Source organism: Anopheles moucheti, chromosome 2 (assembly GCF_943734755.1).
Source record: "Anopheles moucheti chromosome 2, idAnoMoucSN_F20_07, whole genome shotgun sequence".
NCBI lineage: Eukaryota > Metazoa > Arthropoda > Insecta > Diptera > Culicidae > Anopheles > Anopheles moucheti.
In genome coordinates this window covers 66,575,771-66,595,908 of record NC_069140.1, presented here as the reverse complement: position 1 = coordinate 66,595,908, position 20,138 = coordinate 66,575,771, and the positions used below count along the sequence as shown (strand labels likewise).

The window sequence follows — 20,138 nt, the reverse complement described above, 5'->3', positions numbered from 1 at the left end:
ATTATAAAAAAATAAACATTTTCCATTCAAAAACAAAACGAAAATTAAGGCGGCCCGGTGGTCTATTGGTACTGGTGTCCGGTTCAAATTCCATCCGGACCAAACTCCTGTAGCAAGGACTGACTATCCCGCTACGTGGTAAAAATAAGTCGATATGGCCAGTTCGCTCTAACGAGGAAAAAAATAATTAAATAAAAAATTTATTAAATATTTTTTTATTTCATTTCAACCTATACCACCGAGCCGGTGTATTGGTACTGGCGCCGACCGCTGACACGACAAGGACCGGTTCGAATCCCATCCGGACCAAACCCCCGTAGCAAGGACTGACTATTCAGCTACGTGGTAAAAATAAGTCGATACGGCCAGGCCGTTCTAACGAAAAAAAACCTATACAGCATGGTGGGTTATTCAGGTTCAGAAAAGGAAGAAAGGCTAAAAGACGGCCAAATGACAGGAACTGTTTCTACGATCATTTTTTTTGTAACAATCAATAATGAATTATTGCTTTGTGATGACCAGAACTTCCTAGATTCTGAGGCATCGAGGGAGAATAATATTAAACCCTTTGACCGTTGTTTGCTAAATTTTAATAATCACTTCTATAACTGGTGCTCATTTATGTGGAGAACTTATTTCCATCTTGAAAAGTCCGTTACTAGATACTCAAAAACATCAAAAATAAATTAATCCAATAAATTTTATATAAATCATACGAAAAGGTTTAGTCAGTTCTAGCCAGTATGACAACCGCTCAATCAACTAACGCTCTCTAGTGCACGACCATACACAAGAACCGTTACAAGACACACAAGACAAGAGACCAGGCACAAGACTTTCTCGAGTAGTGATATTTAAGAATATTTGTTTTGTCCGAGACTTTCGGGGTTTAACGGTTTAACATAATTTTGGTTGACTATCATAGGACAGTTCAAGACAGGACGAGAACAATACGTTTTTTGTCGGGTAGGACTAAACAAGACGGACTGGTGACCAGGTCATGTCAGCAAAACTAAGAGTGTACCAAGAAAAATATGTCTAACAACACAAACTGACGAACATCTGGAAGAGCGTTATCTAGTACGAAACACACCAATCCAACAAAAATTGCCAGGTTTATATGAAAGGATGAGAACAATGCAGCCTTTGTGTGTAGGTACGCCCAGACAAAAAACCAAGGGGAACAAGACTAGGCCAAAAATGTGGGCGATGGAGAACAATTAGTCTGAGATACAATGACAAACAAGTTCGAGACCTAAGGGGGGGGGGGGGGGGGGGGAAGGATAGGAATAAGAATAGGGATACAGGGAATGTTTGAAAGAAATTTACGAAAAAATAGTGCACAAGCGAAACACATACACACATCCAGTGTACGGGAACGGTTTTATTTTAAAATCGCCAGCGCATGACTGTATCAAACATCAGTATCGTTCGAACTCAGACGAGGAAGGAACTCTGAAGATCTGCTGGAACTCGTAAACGGTTAAGAAGAACGTAACAGTTAAATTAAGTGAATACAGTTTTAGTTCAATCGTCAATCATGGAAAAAGTCGAAAACGCTACGTCTCGTATAACGAAGGAACAAATTGAACGGTTGGTGCAAATCATGGAGAAAAACCCTGATGCTGCCAAGGGAATTTGTACCAATCCCACGGCATTCTGGGGTGAAGTTAGTTTGGAACTCAACAGTCTGGGTCCTTCAAAGGATAGTCATTCTTGGAAGAAGGTACGCATTGCATGCAATCTGCATATGATATGTGTGTTTAATTGTATGTATCTTTTGTGTTTTCTTAGACATGGACTGACAAGAAATCGAACGTCAAGAAGAAGTTCTCTCTAATGCGAAGCGAGCAGAAAAAAACCGGAGGTGGTATTCCACTGGCTATAAGATTAAACAATATCGAGGAGCGTATCTTAAATGTCACAAATATAAAGGCCAATGTGGAAGGAGCAAAAGACACTATTTGTGTAGGAATACCTGAGTGCAGTAGCGACCAACAGGAAAAAACTATCGCTGATCCATGTGGAATATCCAGGCAAGCCGAGCCAGCATACGCAATAGATCGGTTGGACCAAGAAGCAACTGCTTCGAAAGCTACAACATCATCGATACGGCAACATCAGCGAAAACAAGAAAATTTTAATCCAAAACAACCCGATATCTACCAACAGACTCTGATAGAGCAAAATGAATCTATTGCTAATTCGTTGACTGAAATTGTGTCCTTGATGAAAATATCCGTGGAAGCAACTAGCAATTTTCAAAAGGAACTTTTGGAATGCATGAAACAAAGAAATAAGGATTAATCTACGAAACAATAGTTCAACAGTTACTTGTATTGACTAACGTAGTATTTCAAGTGACAAAAGAAAAGGTTATTAAATTGAAAGTTTTTATCATTGGTAGATTGGCCTGGTTTTATATCATTGAATTGAATTTATATCGAATAAATGTTACTATCAATACATATTCGCAGATTAAACTTCTGGAATTCTGTTAAGAATACAAATGTTATGCAAAGCGCAACAAACATTTACCATTCGTACAACTTTAGTTGGAGAATAGCGCAATTGTCTTTCGCCGTTAAGACATCTGAATTTTGCTTTTAGCATGCCAATAGTTTTTTCAATAACTACACGTGCCTGAGCATGCTTGGTATTAAATTCTGCTTCTTGACTTCCAGGAAGAGCATTCGCGAAAGGTTTCACAAGCCATGGTTTGGTCGGATATGCAGAATCTCCTAGAATGCGAAATGAAAAATCTATAAGTTTAACTCAAACAATACATACTGGTTTAATTTATTTTTTGTTATACTAACCTAACAGCCTAAACACTCTTTCACCATTCCTCCATTTGTTTTCAAAATATTCTATTGCTGGACTGGAGTCGAATATGAATGCGTCGTGGTTCGACCCACTGAATCTGGCATTTACATATCGAATGATGTTTCGGTGGTCACATATCTATAATAAACATTGTAATTATTCAATGTTAATTCAACTAAATTTTAAAAAAATGCTTACCAATAATGCATTCATGCTGTAAAAACCTTTCCGGTTGTAATACATTACTGGATTTTCATGTGGAGCTGTTATTCGGATATGCGTTCCATCTATTGCCAATACAGCTCCAGGAATGCCCGATTTTTCGTAAAAAAATCTACGTGCATCAGCTTGTTCTTCTTCTGTCATTTCCAGTGTAATAACGTGCTTAAGTGTATTTTCTAGAGCACACAACGTTTCTTCGAAGATTTCACTAAATGTGGATTGTCCAATCGGCACTGTGAAATCATTTCCAACACCCCGCTGGTATGAACCTTGTGCCAAGAATTTTAAAGATGCTGCCAGCTTTTGCTTAGCAGTCAATCCTCGATTATGTTTGGGACTTATTATAGGTGTAATTTTTCGAAGAATATCTATAAATAACTGCTTAGAAATTCTGAAGTTGTTCCTAAAACTACAAAAACAAACTAGTACAATACGGCTAGATGATGGTTATGCAGCGTACTTACGCGGAATCATCTAAACTCATAGGGTCCAATTTCTTTCGCAAGTTTCGACGATAATTCTTCAATTCAACAGCTGGTTGACTATTTTCAGCTTCCGATAGCAAAATTGAAGCAATCATTCTTTAAATTCGATGTATTTATAGTGGAGATAATAGAAACTGCACCTTGAACAAGCTTTTCACAACGTAAACAAACATCAATTTGACAGGTAGCAAACTGCTCGACTAGTCGATCCCATGTATTTTCTCGATCGAAATCGAAAACCCGTATGCGATAGCGATTTCGAGTCGATTTCGATTTCGATCGACAATGTTGCTTCGATCGAAATCGAATCGAGTATTCTTATGCGATTCCACCAATTGTTTATATGTGTTGGCAAAGCCGCCAACGGTTGTCTCACTAATACACACTATCACTACGGGTAAGCACTACTAACAGCGATATTGATCTTATCTGAGTAGATATTATTCCGAGATTCTGGCACATTAAAGATCAACTGATAACTGACTGACTAACTGTCAATTCAATTCAAATTTATTTCATTTCAATTTTTGTACAGAAATAATCATTTTTTACGAGATACAGCGTACATCGCTTTTCAACGTGGATGTGGTTTTGCCCGTTGGCATTTAATCTTGTTTCGTAACATATGATGATGATGAAGCTCAATGAAGCTCAAACTACCTTAACCTAACTTAAAACTAAAGCTAACTAATTTATAAACTACATATTTACAAAGGTTTATATTCATACAATGAATAGTTGACGGATAAGCAATACTTCCGAGATTTTGCAATTATTTTTCAGTGTCGTTTCACATTTGTACGCATAGTCATTGAGTGACATTGTTTTCGCTAGCTTGTAGAGATCAGATCTCCTTGTATCACAAGGCTTATTCAGAATTAGTCGTAAAGTACGGTTTAAGCTAATTTGTAGCTTGTTACGATGTACCGATTAGTGATGTGCGGGTCGACCCGAACCTACCGGGTCGGAGCGCTCCATAAGCGACCCGAACCCGTTCGGGTCGACCCGTAGGTACAAGTAGGTGCAACGATTCCGGTAGGTGCAAGCAAGCATAAGCGATTCCGACCCGAACTCGCTGCACCCACGGGTCGGAGTCGCTTATGGGCGCTTGCACCTACCGGAATCGTTGCACCTACTGAACCTACTTGGCCCGATTCCGACCCGAACTCGCTGCACCCACGGGTCGGAATCGATTCCGATGGGTTCGCACCCGACTCCGGGTCGGGTCGCAAAATGAATCGTATGACCCACCACTAGTACCGATGCACAGTTCCACCAGATGGTTATTCCGTAGGTAATGGCAGGGAAGATAATGGCTTTAAAAACCGTTATTTTGTTATTAATTGAGAGCTTAGATCTTCTATTTATAAGCGAGTAGAGACTTTTTATAAGAACTGTTTTAAAGTACTAGCGGGTTAATTTGATCACGGAAAATAAGTTTTCGGTCAAAAATGACTCCCAAGTATTTAAATCTTTTTGACCAGTTTACTGTTTTAGTTCTTACCGTAACTCCGAAGCCAGATGGGTCAAGAAATGATTTTTCAAGCTCAGTTCAAGCTTCTCGACCATATCTGAAAAGTTGTTATTGCGAATCGTGTTGACTCGATCAGCAACGATTCGGCCCAACATAGTTACTTGATGTTTCATTGCTGGATCACGGGTGCGTTGAAATTGTCGTCTGAACGTATTTCTCTCGGTGATGAGAATCTTAGTGTGAGGGTCAAGAGTAATAACGGAGCTCCTCACTACCACTTCAGGAACACATTCCGATTCTGCAGACTTAATGGCATGCTCCAAATTGCCAATCGCACAGTCGATGTTCGATGTTGTGTTGACTTCTGTGCTGTTGATGTTGAGATCGACAACCTGGCCGTATCTTATCCAGTTGACAAGCTTGTAGTTCCGTCGTTTAGTTGGAGGCAAACGCGATGAACATAGATCAACTGTTGTAGCGACTGGAATGTGATCGGAGTTTTGAGGCCATCAGTGACGTAGGGTTTGCTCAAGGAGATGTTTGAGAGGAACTAATCCAGCGTAGATTGTAGCTTGTCATTATATGGTATGAAGGTGGCTTGATCAGGATACTCGATTGTTGCGATGCCATTAAGGAGATCTTGTGCCAGCAGAGTGCTATTTTTGTTGTTTACTGGATTTCCCCATAACACGTAGCGAGCGTTCAGATTTGCTCCAATTACTAGGCGGTTTTTGGAAGTAGTAATAGCTATCAGGTCTTGTTTGAGAAGGGTGGCCAGATTGGTTGTTGCACATTGTTTGGGCAGTAAGCGGCTAGAAGATGTAAAGGACCAGTACTAGATGGAATGTTTACGCCAATAACTTCAATGGTGTTGGTGTTGAAGTGCGGAAGAAGCAAATGTTGAATGCTTAGCCTGATAGCAATGGCCACGCCACCACCTCTTGGAGAACCAGAGCGATCAAGCCTATGAACGGTATATCCACGAAGATGAACATTTACATCCGGCTTAAGATAAGTCTCAGCTGAATTTAATTTTGAATAATATTTGTCGTGAAGCTCGATTTCTGCCATTAGTAAACATTTTGAAGAGGTTGTTTTTGAGTTGAATATTTTCTTGGTGTTGTTAATTTGTTTCATGAAGTTGACATTTCTGTCCAGGGTTATTCCCTAGAATATGGAATGAATAGAATGGAATGGGAATGGGAGAATGGATGCCGAGTTGGAGAAAGGAATTGCTATGTTGTTCATGCGAAGAAGTTTACTTTTGCGGTGTGAATGGTGTCAAATATGTAGAATCTTGCATTTAGAGTATGATATGTCGTAGCCGGTCCATCTGGACCATTGCCAGACTTTGTTGAGAGCCAATTGCAGTTGTTTGCTGGATTCAATTGCAGATATATTGTCAGAAATTAGAATTATGTCATCGGCGTAGAGGAGTGGTGTGACTGTGGTTGGTATGGAGAAGACTAGCGATTCCATGCTGATGAGAAATAGTGTCGGTGAAAGTATTGCTCCTTGTGGTACTCCGTTTTCTAAAATCTTGGTGCTTGATGTGTGTGAGCCTATTGCAACTTGGAATGTGCGGTTGGTGAGAAAGTCTTTAATGTAGTTGGTGCGGTTTCCACCGAAACCCCATCTTGCCAGTTGATCTATTATGCTGTAGTGCCAGGTTCGGTCGAAAGCTTTAGCCAGGTCTATTATTCCTATGTGGATGTGGTGGTCCAAGGTATGAATGTTGGATAAATGTTCTTCCAGGTGTGCGAAGTAGGTGTCTGTACCTAGTCCGTTGCGGAAAGCATGTTGTTGTGTGCTGAAAAGTTTTCTGTCTTCTATTTCTTGGGTGAGACGCCAGTTGACTATTCTTTCGAGGATTTTGCTTATGCAATTCAGAAGAGAAATCGGGCTATAGCTGTCTATTGCATGTTTTGTCTTGTTCGGTTTTGTAATTGGGATGATGAGACTATTTTTCCAGTGATCCGGCATTATGCCAGAAGACCATATTTTTTTTTGTTTCGTTAGAACGGCCTGGCCATATCGACTTATTTTACCACGTAGCAGGATAGTCAGTTCTTGCTACGGGGGATTGGTCCGGATGGGATTTTGGTCCGGTCCGTTCGTGTGAAGACCGGCTCCGCTACCATCATGTCACCGGGCCGCCCCAAAGACCATATATTGTTGTAGATTTGAAGGCAACATTTTTTTGCCATCGTATGGTAGATATTTTAATAGGGGGTTTTCAATGCTGTCTGGGCCAGCCGATTTATCCTTGCAGCGACTCAATGCCTACTCTAATTTTTTGATGGTGAAGGGTATGTTGTATCTGGTGTTGAGTTGGTTTGAAAACTGATGTGGAATAGATTCTGTGTTTTGTTTATGAGTTTGGAATTCGGAACTTTAATTTGTTGTTGCGAAGATTTGCTCAAAATCTTTGGCAAACGCTTCAGGTGTTTGGTCTTGCGGGATAATGTTGTTTCCTGATTTGATTGGAATTTGTGATTTACGCTGTTGTTTTGTTAAAATGTTAACTTTTTTCCACATTTCTGTGTCAGATATGGTGGGGTTTAGGTCACCGATAAATTGGTTCCAGGAGTTGCGTTTTGCTGTTTTTATTTCCTATCTTGAGATTCTATGTGCGATTTGCTATTTTTCTGCAAGTATAGGTATAGCTATGGTGTTGTTGTTTTTGCTTGCGTGACGGAGTTTTTTAAGGGTGGATCTTCGGTTTTTTATTGCTTTGGTAACTATATCCTTCCACCAACGAACGTTCTTTTTCCCTGGTATGCCTGTAGTGCGTGGGATAGTTGTAGATGCTGTTGTGTTAATGGCTGTGATCAATAAATTTTCTGAGGGTTCTGTGGCGGATTCTAGAAGATGGCTTATTGCTGTGTGATATGTGGCCCTATCTGTGTACTTCTATCGAGGACGTTGTTTTACTGTGGGGAGGATGTGATTGCTTTTGATGATCAGAGGACGATGATCACTGTCGTGAGTGTCATTTGGGATGTAAAGTTGAAAATTTCGTAGAAGTGATGAAGATATGGTGCAGTGGTCGATTATGGTGCCGGTACCAGTTGATGGGTCAATTCGGGTTGCTGAAGTGTTGTGGAGGATGGTGAGATCATGGCGGTTGAAGAAATCTATAAAAAAGTTAGATCCCAGGGAGTCCCTTTGACCTCCCGAAAGAGTGTTCTGTAAATTAAAATCTCCTAACATAATGATAGGATGGGAGAGGGTGCAGAATATGTTTTGTAATGAGTTGAGTAAGGCAATGACGGAAGATCTGTGTAGTTTATAGATGCAAATGAAGGTTAGTTCTAGAGGAGCTTTAATTTGGGTGACAATGACTGGCAAATCTGAAGGAGTATCTATTATCTTAGATGGGATATTTTTGAGAGTTACTATGGCAATGTTATGACGTATGTTGGTGCAGGTTTCAAAGGTCCAAGTATACCGATTGAAAGTAGATTTGTTAAGTGATGGTGGTTTGTCAACTTCTTGTAGTGCAATTAAAGGTGGTTCATATTTGTTGGTAATTAGTTGAAGTTCATTAATGTTCAGTGGAGGATCAATCCCCTTGGAGGCCCAGGGCGGAATTATAGTTGGAGCCTCTAATTTTAAAAACGATGCAGGATGGAAGGGGGACATTGAGGGGACTTGAAATGAGACAAGGCGAAAAGCGCAGTAAGAAGGGGCCCACTCCGCCTACCGTTTGATCCGCCGCTGGGCCGCCCCTAATCATCTTCTTCAAATGGTCCGCCAGGGCCATCACCATCTTCGAATACAATATCGGAACCGGCTATATCACCACCAACTCCAGTTACCACTGTATCTGAACTCTTCAAAATGGAGCTACAATCGTACGTGCGCTAGCTTAGAGAAGCTGTACGTGGTGGAATTTACAACTAAAGCATCTAAGGAACACTTTGCCATCGCATTGGTTCGCTCGCTGTGCTTCCGGGATATTTGCCATGCAACACTCTTATACTTCTTCGATCTTAACTTAACTTAACAAAACACTCAAGCACCAGCATTTGGTGGTGAAGTTAATCGCTATTGTTTATCCTGCAGCGGGTATTTATCACATACAATCTCCTAACACGGATGTTCAGTCATACGTATGAACGCGTGTCTGTTCGCGATGAACTGCGCCTTTGCCTCCTTTCACGTAAACCAGGTATTGACCAGTTCCGGAACAACACACCAACTGCAGGTGAGGTGGGTCATTTGTGTTTGTGACGATATCACCGGTAGCACGGAATATACACGGGAGATTGTGCTGCAACATCGTGCTACAGGATCCTTAAGGTCAGTGTATGAGACCAACCAGATGATGCGTCCACTACAGTACCCGATCCTGTTTCCACGGGGTGAAGCCGGTTGGACTCATGGTATGTTTAAGATACGTCGCCGAGGAAGACAGCCGAGACCATCGAGCACGGGGACAAACACAGATAGTGGTGCGTCATCAATGAGAATGATCCCCAGATGGAGCCGAATGCAGAGGAAAATTCATCCAATCAAATTACTCCACGTAAATATGCCGCGTATATATTGCATATCCTGGCGGGAGATCGCTTATTCTCTGATGCATTGTGAGGGGTAGTCACATGTCATACATTTTGCAATACAGAATGAGCGAGTTACTAAGTTGTGACTTTCGATTTTTTTGTTTATTTATTATTTAGTGGAATGTTTACCATTGTATATCCCATTAAACAAACAACACAAATTTTATATAATAATAATAATTTGTGTTATGCACAGTCGGTTAGATTTGCATAGCTTTTAGCTTTTGAAAACTAAAATGCTAGGTCAAGTTTTTGTGTTGAAAGACTACCTCCATGATCATTCGCTCACGTCGATGTTTTAGGCGATGCACAAAAATTAACGGTTGATTTCTGTGGTGAGCTTCTACTTACTGAACTATTTCAACAATTGATTATGTTTTATAGCATTCTTTGATCCATTAGGTGCAGAGCCACGAGAGTTGACAAAATACAGACAAATTTTTCCATTGACCAAATCAACTGGTCAACTGTGAAAACCACTATAACATAGCCGCGCAAATAATTGTTTTCAGATTTACGATACCAGGAGAGCATGTTTCTCAAATGGTGACATCTTCTTTCCCCCTCTTCTCCCTTCTCCCTTCATTGCTCACTTCTCGGCGCTTCCCGATGATAGTTGCAAATCCCAAGTGCAAGTGAGATGGACGAAATGGGAAGTATTCCTTATCTCTCTCGCTCAAACTTTTCATTGACTGGTACGAAATTCCATACAAAACCAGCTGTTTTCAGATTTCCGATACCAGGAGAGTATGTTTTTCAAGAGGTGACACCGGATACCAGCCGAGCACGATGGCGGCAAGATGACGGTAGATGCAATTCCATACGAAATTCCATACAAAACCAGCTGTTTTCAGATTTCCGATACCAAGAGAGCATGTTTTTCAAGAGGTGACACCTGGTACCAGCCGAGCAGGATGGCGAAAGATGGCGCGCAACTTCTTATGCAATTCCATGACAATTCCATCCCTTTTAGCCGTCGATTAGCCGTTTATTAGCCGTCGATTAGCCGTCATCTCCCCCCCCCCCCCCCCGTGTCACCTTCCCCTCGTTACACCAACCCAAACGTGTCTCCTCCCACCACGCACGTGTCACTACTTACCTCCCACGGGACACCACTTACCTCCCACAGGTCACCACCCACCTCCCACGAGTCTCCACTCACCTCCCACGAGCCACCACCCCCCAATCGTCCACCATCTTGTGCGCCATCTTGTTCGCCATCTTGTCCGCCATCTTTTCCGCCTTCTTGGCCGCCATCTTGTCCACCATCTTGTCCGCCATATTAGCCACCATCTTGGCCGCCATCTTGTCCACCATCTTGTCTGCCATCTTAGCCGCCATCTTGACCGCCATCTTGGCCGCCATCTTGTCCGCCATATTAACCGCCATCTTGGCCTCCATATTGTACACCATCTTTTCCGCCATCTTTTCCGCCATCTTGTCCGCCATCTTGTGTCCGCCATCTTGTCCGCCATCTTGGCCGCCATCTTGTCCGCCATCTTGTGTCCACCAACTTGGCCACCATCTGGTCCGCCATATTGTCCGTCATTTTTTTTTTAATGCGTTGCAGGTTTTATTGTTCATAACATAATGTAATATAAACAGTGTCAACCCACACTCTTAACGCACGGCGTTGCCCGCCAGGGATTTACCGTGCGTAGTCCTACCCTTTCGGATTTCCCATCTAAAATACTTTAAATGATCGACATTTCTTATGAGTGGAGACAAAATAAAGTCCGCATGACTATCTCATTTTAAAACGTCTTTCTAATATTTTAAAGGCTGCTTCCACTTCGTTGGCCAAGCCTCTTCGTCACGCCACAGCTGTTGCAGCACCGTGGGCTGCACTACGATGATTGTTCGGCTGCAGCATTGCACGAGGCAGAGGCTATCTAGTGCGGGCCGCCACACTTTAAGCAGCGAACATCAGCCGTGCAGCTCGCTGCCTTGTGGCCTTCCGCGCCACACCGGATGCACGCCTTGCTGCGGTCCTCCCCCGAGCACTTCCCGGCGAATTGGCCGCGCTCCAAACACCGGAAGCACCGCTTCTCGGCCAGCGGCACTTTCGGAACCTCCCACACCGAGCATGAGGTGTACCCGAAAAGCAGGCGCTTCCCGGCCAGATGCTCCGCATCCGTTCGAGGCAGACGTACGCGCGCACGCTTCGTTCCGTCTCGCCGCTCCCACATATCGATGGTCGCCATCGTGTACTCCTTGCCCAGCTCCGCCAGCATTGCCCGACGCAGCTGGTACTCGTCCGCCAGGGAGTCGATGTTGATCACCAACACCTGGGCCATTTCTGTGCGAACGGACGCTGCTCCCTTTTCGCCAATGGCCACGCGGATGCGTTGGCACAGTTCCGCACTGTCGACATCGCGGCTTAGCGGCAGCTTCAAAGTATCCTTTGGCATCCGCTTTCCGACGCCAATTTGCCGTTGTACTTCGGCAAGTTGCTCACTCGTACGCACCAATCGGTATATTTCGAAGTAACTCACACCCTGGGATGGCGTCACCTCGATCGCATCAGGCCGCTTGCGTGACTTCTTTACCGGGCTCCTGTTGTTCAACAGTTGGCCTTTCAGCTGCCACTGCTGCTGGTGCTGCCCAGCCACTCGGTTACCTGGCTGGTTCGTCCGCGGCTGCACCTGCTGCGGACGCTGCTGCTGATGCTGCTGAGCCGGCTGCTGGCGTGCCGGCTTACGGCGCACCACCTCGGCCCAGGAGCCGCCTTCCTGGTCCGGAGACGGCACCACCGTAGCCGTCACCGCACCCGCTGCCTGCCGCTGCTGCTGTTGTTGTTGCAGCTGCGACTGCGCAGCCACCAACTGCGCCAAGAGCCCGGAGACCATCTCCCGCTCCTTTCGATTTTAATCGCGCAGGTACTGAACCTCTTGGCGATGACTCTCCTGCATCGCCGCGAGGTCCTTGCGGAACTGTTCCGCCTGCTCCAACTGTTGTACTCGGAGGAGGGCCAGCTGGTCCTCCAAGCGCTCAATAAGCTTCTCCATCGGCATTACCGACGCTGCTGCTGCGGCTGTACCAACTCCACTCGTTCGACCAACACCACTCGTGGCTGTGGCCTTTCCTTCCGTTAATCGATTTAGCATCACCACCGGTTTCGAGCTCACCGGTGGTCGGCTATCGGTCAATCCCGACCGTGACCGCAGGATCCGACTGTTGGACGACATCGTCAGTCCGGAAGAGTCCGCGCTTTAAGCTGGATTTACTCCCCCTCCATGGGGGGACGCCAGCAGCGGACTGCCACGAAGATCGCCCAAGAACGAACCAAAAATCAAACAAATTTTTATTAAATAAATAAAATTAGCTTTAAAAATTTGTTTTCGGGTTCGTTGTCTGCTGTCCTGCTGCAGTCTCCGTTCGCGCCTAACAGTATGCAGTCCGCATGCACTGCTTCGGGTGCTTTTGCCGCTAGGTGCTTTTCGCCGCTGTGGAGCAGAAAGCTCTCTGCCGATATGACGCGTCGCTCGAGCGCACAGACACACGCGTCGACACACCTGACGCCGCTCGCGCCAAATTTTCACGCACTTTTTAATCGTTTTTGGTGCGATTTCTTTACTTCCACCGCTTGGAGAACTGTTCGTCACTGATAGCACTATGTGTTCTTCACGTCGCTTATTGTTTTTGCGCGATTCTAATGCGTTTTATTTGCCCTTAAAGTCTCCCATACAAAATGTATGGGGGAACTTTTCACGCAGTTTTTAGGCGAGCATCGTCCTAATTTTGATTGGAATGCACCATAAATCACTCAATTGCACCGTAATGAGCACTTTTACACACTTTTCCGTCCTTTTTCACGATTTTTTGCACTGTTTTTTTGGCTCTTTCTGGAGCGTCGCACGGGATCGTCTGTTCGCGGTGGATGACAGCTAAGCTCTAAGCGCCATCTTGTCCACCATCTAGGCCGCCATCTTGTCCGCCATCTTGGCTGCCATCTTGTCCGCCATCTTGTCCGCCATCTTGGCCGCCATCTTGTCCGCCATCTTGTCCGCCATTTTGGCCGCCATCTTGTCCGCCATCTTGGGTCCGCCAACTTGTCCGCTATCTTGGCCGCCATCTTGTCCGCCATCTTGGAGGGGGAAGGAAGATGTCACCTCTTGAAAAACATGCTCTCCTGGTATCGGAAATTTGAAAACAGCTGGTTTGTATGAAAAGTTAGTGTATAAACTTTGCATACCTTTCGGCGCATTGCATTGAAAGTTTATTGCATACCTTCCGGCGCAGTACCAGAAGCTACCTCTTCCGTGCATGCTCTCCTGGTACTATAAATTCGAAAACTGGTAGTTTTCGATGAAATTTTTCAGGACCAACTGGAAAGTTAGTGTTTAAACATTGCATAACTTTCGGCGGTTTTTAAGCAAAATTGCTGCAAAATTTTACTCGACCAACGGAAAAGTTAGTGTTTAAATATTGCATACCTTTCGGCGGTTTTCGACCAAAATTGCTGTACAAGGTGCTACCTCTGCCGTGAATGCTTTCCTGGTATCGGAAATCGGAAAACAGCTGGTTTTGTATGGAATTTCGTACCAGCCGACGGAAAGTTTGAGCGAGATGAAGGATGCTTTCCGCTTTATTGATCTTACTTATTAGCGATCATTCTAACGTGTTTGATAGTATGCAATAGCAATTGTGATGGGCAAATTTGTCCCAAGCTGCAGATGTCACCTCTGGAAAAACATGCTCTCCTGGTATCGGAAATCTGCAAAACAATTGTGTGCGCGGCAACGGTATAGTGGTTTTCACAGTTGACCAGATGATTTGGTCATTGGACAAATTTGTCAACTCTCGTGGCCCTGCACATATTAATGTGAATTTCGATCGTTCGGTTGATTTTCGCGTATTAAGTTTGATGCTCCAATTTCAGGTCGGTTGTCCGTGCGTCAAGAAATCCAAGAATTTCGTGGCCGATCTCTTCGGTAATTGTGAAGACACTTGCGATCATTTCGTCACATTTACATCAGTATGCGACACACTAAGTGCTCCTCAGGCACAATTAGATAGTCAGTAGCAAATTATAGGGATACAACACCACAAAGCACTCACTAATTTTTCTCAAACAAACTGAGTTTTCAATGCAAAAAAACGAGACCGCTTTCAGCACGCACGACAATGTTTTAGCAAGACTACTATGATAGGTTCTTCACTGAACACATCGTTTTTATATCAATGCACACTTGATTTCTTCAAGTATCTTTTTTCGTGTTCTTTTTTTAATTTAGATCAACGATTTCGCGGCGATGATCTTAAACCGTATGGATTTGAATTTTAGAACAATTCCAGTCTAACAACGATGCAAATGTTACCGAGATTACAACAATGTAGTTTGAACAGTATTCTACACGGGGATATGATGAAGTGTTTGGACAGTTTGGGATGGGTGGACATAAGCTGAACCTACAATCCAGCTTCGAATAAGTAATAATCAAGAAAGACAGAAATGGTATTCCAAGAACCATGAAGTATCAAATATCAAACGGAAAAGAGAGTTCTGATGATTGCAAATTGATTTTATTCATAATCTATGACAATGCTAGCTATTTCGTAGTACACTGACAGATTGTGTCAATTATAACATCATTACCGGCTTGCAAACTTGCAGAAATTGTGACGTTCGAAATACTAAACACAATACTCCACCACAATACTGTTTCGAAACACGTAGGCTGGACATTTTCACGGTTCAATCGGGGAGAGAAAACAATACCACACCACGAGAATCGCAATGGCAATAGCTGGCGAATATTGCGGAAGTGAAAATAAGCATGATTTCTATTCTAGCATCTAACGGTAGGATCATTTACAAACAGATGACAAAAACCCGTTCAAGAAATAGAATACATGAATAGGTTGAAGTAAAAGGGCATATAAGGGTTCACGGGGCGGCCAGATGGTGTATTGGTAGCGCAGTCGGTCTGTACAAGACAGGACCACGGAAAAATTTCATTTGGGCCACCAAACCTCCGTACGCAGCACTGACTATCCTACGGGTAAATAAAGTAAAAAAAATATAAACGGTAGGCTTAGACATCCTGAAGATGTCGTGCCGATAAAGAAGAAGGAGTTTGAATACACTGCATACTTCTCTTGCGTAGCCGTGTAACCGGGCCGATATAGCTAATCAAATAAAAACAAATTATCTAACCAAGGATAACCAATTTTCTACCTTTTTAATTAGATTTTGTGCTATAAATTAACTCTGCCTCTAAATTTCCAAAAATCGCACAATCGGCACAAGTTGTTTGGGGCCCCCAACACGGTGAGGCCCTAGGCGACCGCCTACTCCGCCTTCCGTTTGATCCGCCGCTGTTAATGTTAGATCGCATTCCTAAAATATTCCATGATATGCAAAAAGGTAAAAAGGGCTTATTTAAGTTATTCCCTATATCGATTTGAGACTGTGAAGGAGAATGAATACTATATGTGGGTGAAATGTGATACACTGTAAGAATTAGTGAATTTGAAGCAAAATCATAATGTAATATGGGTGAAATTATAAGATGAAAAATTATTTAGTGCCGATTTGTGTTCTTCCTTTTCTTTTTCTGGGTCGTTCAAAAGGATTTCATTGGAGGATTGATCGTTGTTTTTGTCGTTGTACGGTGTACTATTTTCAGGAGATGTTTTGTCGTCGGTAGATGTGATATGATAAAGATGATAGTTTTGCCTTTCGCTTGGTTGGAGATTTTGTTTGTTGGTCCGTAGCGGTATTGTTTTTAATTGTGTCCGATAGAGATTCCGATTCGTTGTCCGAGGAGGTTGAAGAACAGTCGCTGTTGTTGTTCCAGCTTCTACGAGATTTTTTGTCTGTTGTTTCAGCGTGTTGTGGAGTAGGTTACGTTGTTGTAGAAGAGCCTGTGTTGTGTACGTCAAAACTTCAATTTTCTTTTCCAAGTTGCTTACGGTTTTCTTCAGTTGTGCAATGATCGCGTGTTTTTCGTTTTCCTCTTGAATAGCCACGATTCGTGTGTTGACCGTTGTTTTGGTTTTGTAATCATATTGGATTTTGGCCTCTTTGTAAGTTAGTCCGTGGTCGATTTTGATTTTATTAATCTCTTGTTCCTTCTGTTATGATGGTTATGATTACCATTGCAGTTCCTGCAATGGGCCTTTTCGGAGCATTCGCCGTGTTCTTTTTGGCCACAGGTAAGGCAAGCCGTTTCCGACGTGCACTTATTCTTGGAATGTCCAAGTAGAAAACAGTTGAAACAGATCATTGGGCGTGGGTAGAAGGGGCGAGTTTTGATGTTTACGCATCCTACGCGAATTTCATGTGGGACCTTTAGTGCGTCAATTATAAGCAGAAAAGCGTGTGCCGGTTTGACCACACCGTCGATTTTCCGGGAACCACTTTTTGCTTTTTCATGTCGTTCTGGATGTCCTCATCGCTGAGGTTTCAGCTGGTCGCATACAATAACACATTGGACGCTATCCAAATAAGGGTGTGGGACGATGTTGACATTTGTTCCGTCGATCAGTTTGGAGAGCGATTGCAATTTTTATTATGGGGTTATTCCCATGGATTACTTGGCTCCGCCATGGTGCGGGCCAGGTGTGAAATTGTACGCAAAAATTAAATGTGGGCAAAATATGTGGTATGGATGTAATCAAAAAATCCTAAAAAGTGTATTAATAACTAACAAATTGTTGTACTCGCCGGGGTAGTACTCTTCCTGTGTTGTAGCGCGCAGAACGTACCCAGTCATACAAAGGCGGAGTCTCTTGGTCGAGTTTCTTTCGTTCTCATTGTCAAGTTTTGAGTCAAGTCGGTTTCGAGCAGACAACCGACAGGAAGACGAACTTCGACCTTCACGCACACACTCTCACCGCGAAGGTATATAAAGCGGCGCGTAACCACGCCCGCTTCAGTCGCCCGGCGGCTTTTGCAGCGTGTGGACCTACGCCGGGTCGTAGCAAAAATATGATTCTATGCAAAAAAAGAGGGGGGTGGGGGAACTAGCACCACTCTCTGGCTCTCTCGTGAGAGCCGTTATCAGAGAATGATACTCTTTTTCCCCATACTATTTGCGTGGCGATAAGGCTGTAATGAAAGAGAATATTGGATTAAGTCGGTCGAGCAGCAGCAATAGGTACATCCTTCAGGGTCGCACGAGTAGGTTGGCTCACGTGCGTTGCTTACGGTTCATAAACAAAAGCGCAACGGGAAGGATTTTTGTCATTGAAAATTTTGAATTACATTCAAATGGCATGGTTCAAACGGTTCACCAGCACCGTTGATCCTCTGAATAAGGTCTGTGTATGTGTGCAGGTGTTGTTCCATGCTTCCTCCTACAGCTAGTTCGAGGCGTGTCAATTGTTTTAACAGGTAAATGTCGGATGCTTTATCATGATATTTCTGCAGTGAATGCAGAAATACTTTTTGCACTTTTGCAATCACGTATGAGACCAATTTGATCGTCTTCGACGTATAGGCCGATGGTGGCACGCGCTTTCGAATCCGCCTTTGTCCATGTGGATTTTGGATCTGCTGGCATGCTGGATCTGCTAGCGGAGAAGAAATAAAACAGAACTTACTTGGGTGATGGTTTCGCACTAACTAATCCTCTATCGGGTAAGGAAATAGCTTGCCGAGAAGTTCCTGGTTCAGGGGAAGTTGACCGTACCGGTTGAATAGCAATGCAAGTAGTGCCAGGCTCTGGTGATGATGGTTGTTCGTTCCGTTGGCTGCCTATTACCTGTAGTGTAGTGTCCGCTCGTGTGTTGCCAAAAGACGATGGTCTGGTGATTGTCAACTATAATTTAAAAAAAGTACAACATGTAAACGTGTATAGCCATAGTTTTTTTAATAGTTAAAAAAACTGATTATTTTTATTCAATGATTTTTCCTTCCTATATTTAACAGACACCTAATACACACGAAGAATGGCAAACATAGCAAAACAATTCAAAGATAGATGGAACTTTCCAAGAGCTATCGGTGCATTTGACGGAAAGCACGTCAGAATAAAGAAACCTGCGTATTCGGGAAGTGATTATTACAACTATAAAGGGGTATTCAGCATAGTGCTTATGGCAATTGTCACAGATCTAAATGGTGAACTACTGTAAGTTCAGCGAGATCAATAGCTGAACTGATGGGAATTAGATATCATTTAGAAAATCATTTGCGACAGAATGACCCCCAACGATGATTCAATTTTATTTTTTTTTATTATCGTTAGAACGGCCAGGCCGTATATCTTATAGAATACGCTTAATATCTAGTAGCTCACAAAAAGGGGGTGGGACATTTCCTTCTCTCACCATTGCGATGCACCTTATCCCGGGTGAACTCGGTAGGAATATCTGTATCATTTTGGAGTCCCTCTGGTCATCCTTTTTCGGTGGACTTTCGTATTATTCCGACATTCAGACAGGCCGTCTGTGGCGTCCTTTAGTCGGAGGTGAGTTTGATGATCGGCTTCGGGACCATCTTGCCAGTCTTTGGAGCCTTTGATTCGTCGTCGTCCGTGTGGGCTGATGTCTCGGACAAATACTATTTGTATTTGTTTTTTGGCCTTCCAGACTTCGTCATGGTAGCGTCTGTCCCAACCTACATAGGTGCGACTGTCCAAGCTTCCCCAATGTATCCTCGACAACAGCAATAGAACATATAACAGTAAGGACAACAGAAACGAGGGACAAACATCTGTAACAAGGACTAAACAAAAGGAAGAACAAATAAGAACAAACGATAGTGCGTACTATCTACAGGATGGGGAAGGGCAGGGTATCATAGGGTGATTCCGATCTCTTTGGCGAAGTCGAACGAAATCCGTGCGTACTCGTAGTCCTTCTGACCCAGAATACCGCGAATTGGCACAGAAGGTGATCTTCCTGATGCCCGAACGGATGTTAGAAGACCGGGTCTTGCGGCGTCGAATTCACCACATGACCAGAGGATGTGGTCGATGTCATGGAATCCAACACTACAGCTACAAACCTTGGAGTCGGACATACCTATACGTTGAAGGTGCGCATTCATTGCATAATGGTTCGACATAAGTCTAGACATCATACGAATGAACGCACGACCTACCGGGAGCCTGTGAAACCAAGGACGCAAGGATACCTGAGGTGAGATTGAATACAAGAACCTCCCGAGCTCATCGTCATCCCACATGCTCTGCCAGCGAGCCATGCAAAGCTGTTGTGGGGTGCGAAGAAACTCGTGAGGGGGAATCGACCTCTCAAAAAAGCTGCCCTCAGAGGCACCTCGTTTGGCCAAAAGATCTGCCTTTTCATTTCCGGGGATACCGCAATGAGCAGGCAACCAGATAAGCGATATTCGGAACGCTTTGTTGTACAGAGAGCTTAGTATATCCAAGATTTTTCGGATAAAGTAATCAGAGCTCTTTATAGCCTCAACTGATTTCAGTGCTTCGACAGCGCTGAGGTTGTCTGTGAATATAAAATACTGATCCGGAGAACTCGCACTTTTTAGTAATAGGGCGTAAAAAATAGCAGCCAGCTCAGCTTCATAGATTGAGCATATCTGTCTAAGTTTGTGGAAGATTTCAGTGCATGTGTTAAATACACCAAAACCTG

At 43.6% G+C, this 20,138-nt stretch overlaps 2 protein-coding genes across 3 annotated transcripts in view; one reads left to right on the top strand and one right to left on the bottom strand.

Moving 5' to 3' along the window:
• The first annotated feature begins 1,434 nt into the window (after positions 1 to 1,434).
• On the top strand, positions 1,435 to 2,307 carry LOC128297813 (uncharacterized). The gene is made up of 2 exons (XM_053033517.1): positions 1,435 to 1,726; positions 1,795 to 2,307. Exons 1-2 carry the CDS (start codon positions 1,541 to 1,543, stop codon positions 2,305 to 2,307), a joined length of 699 nt encoding a protein of 232 aa, XP_052889477.1. The 5' UTR covers positions 1,435 to 1,540.
• A 78-nt stretch (positions 2,308 to 2,385) lies between these two features.
• The window catches only part of LOC128310847 (putative nuclease HARBI1), an 82,173-nt gene continuing 64,420 nt past the window's right edge, over positions 2,386 to 20,138 (bottom strand). Inside the window, exons 1-4 of one of the 2 annotated variants that reach the window (XM_053047580.1) lie at positions 3,513 to 3,657; positions 3,025 to 3,457; positions 2,820 to 2,964; positions 2,386 to 2,741 (exon numbers count right to left, since the gene is read on the bottom strand). In XM_053047580.1, the coding sequence (XP_052903540.1) occupies positions 2,479 to 2,741; positions 2,820 to 2,964; positions 3,025 to 3,457; positions 3,513 to 3,628 (957 nt within the window). In that variant the 5' untranslated portion in view covers positions 3,629 to 3,657 and the 3' untranslated portion in view covers positions 2,386 to 2,478. Of the gene's footprint in view, positions 2,742 to 2,819; positions 2,965 to 3,024; positions 3,458 to 3,512; positions 3,658 to 20,138 lie in introns of those variants that run through there. The other variant, XM_053047581.1, reaches the window with a different exon arrangement.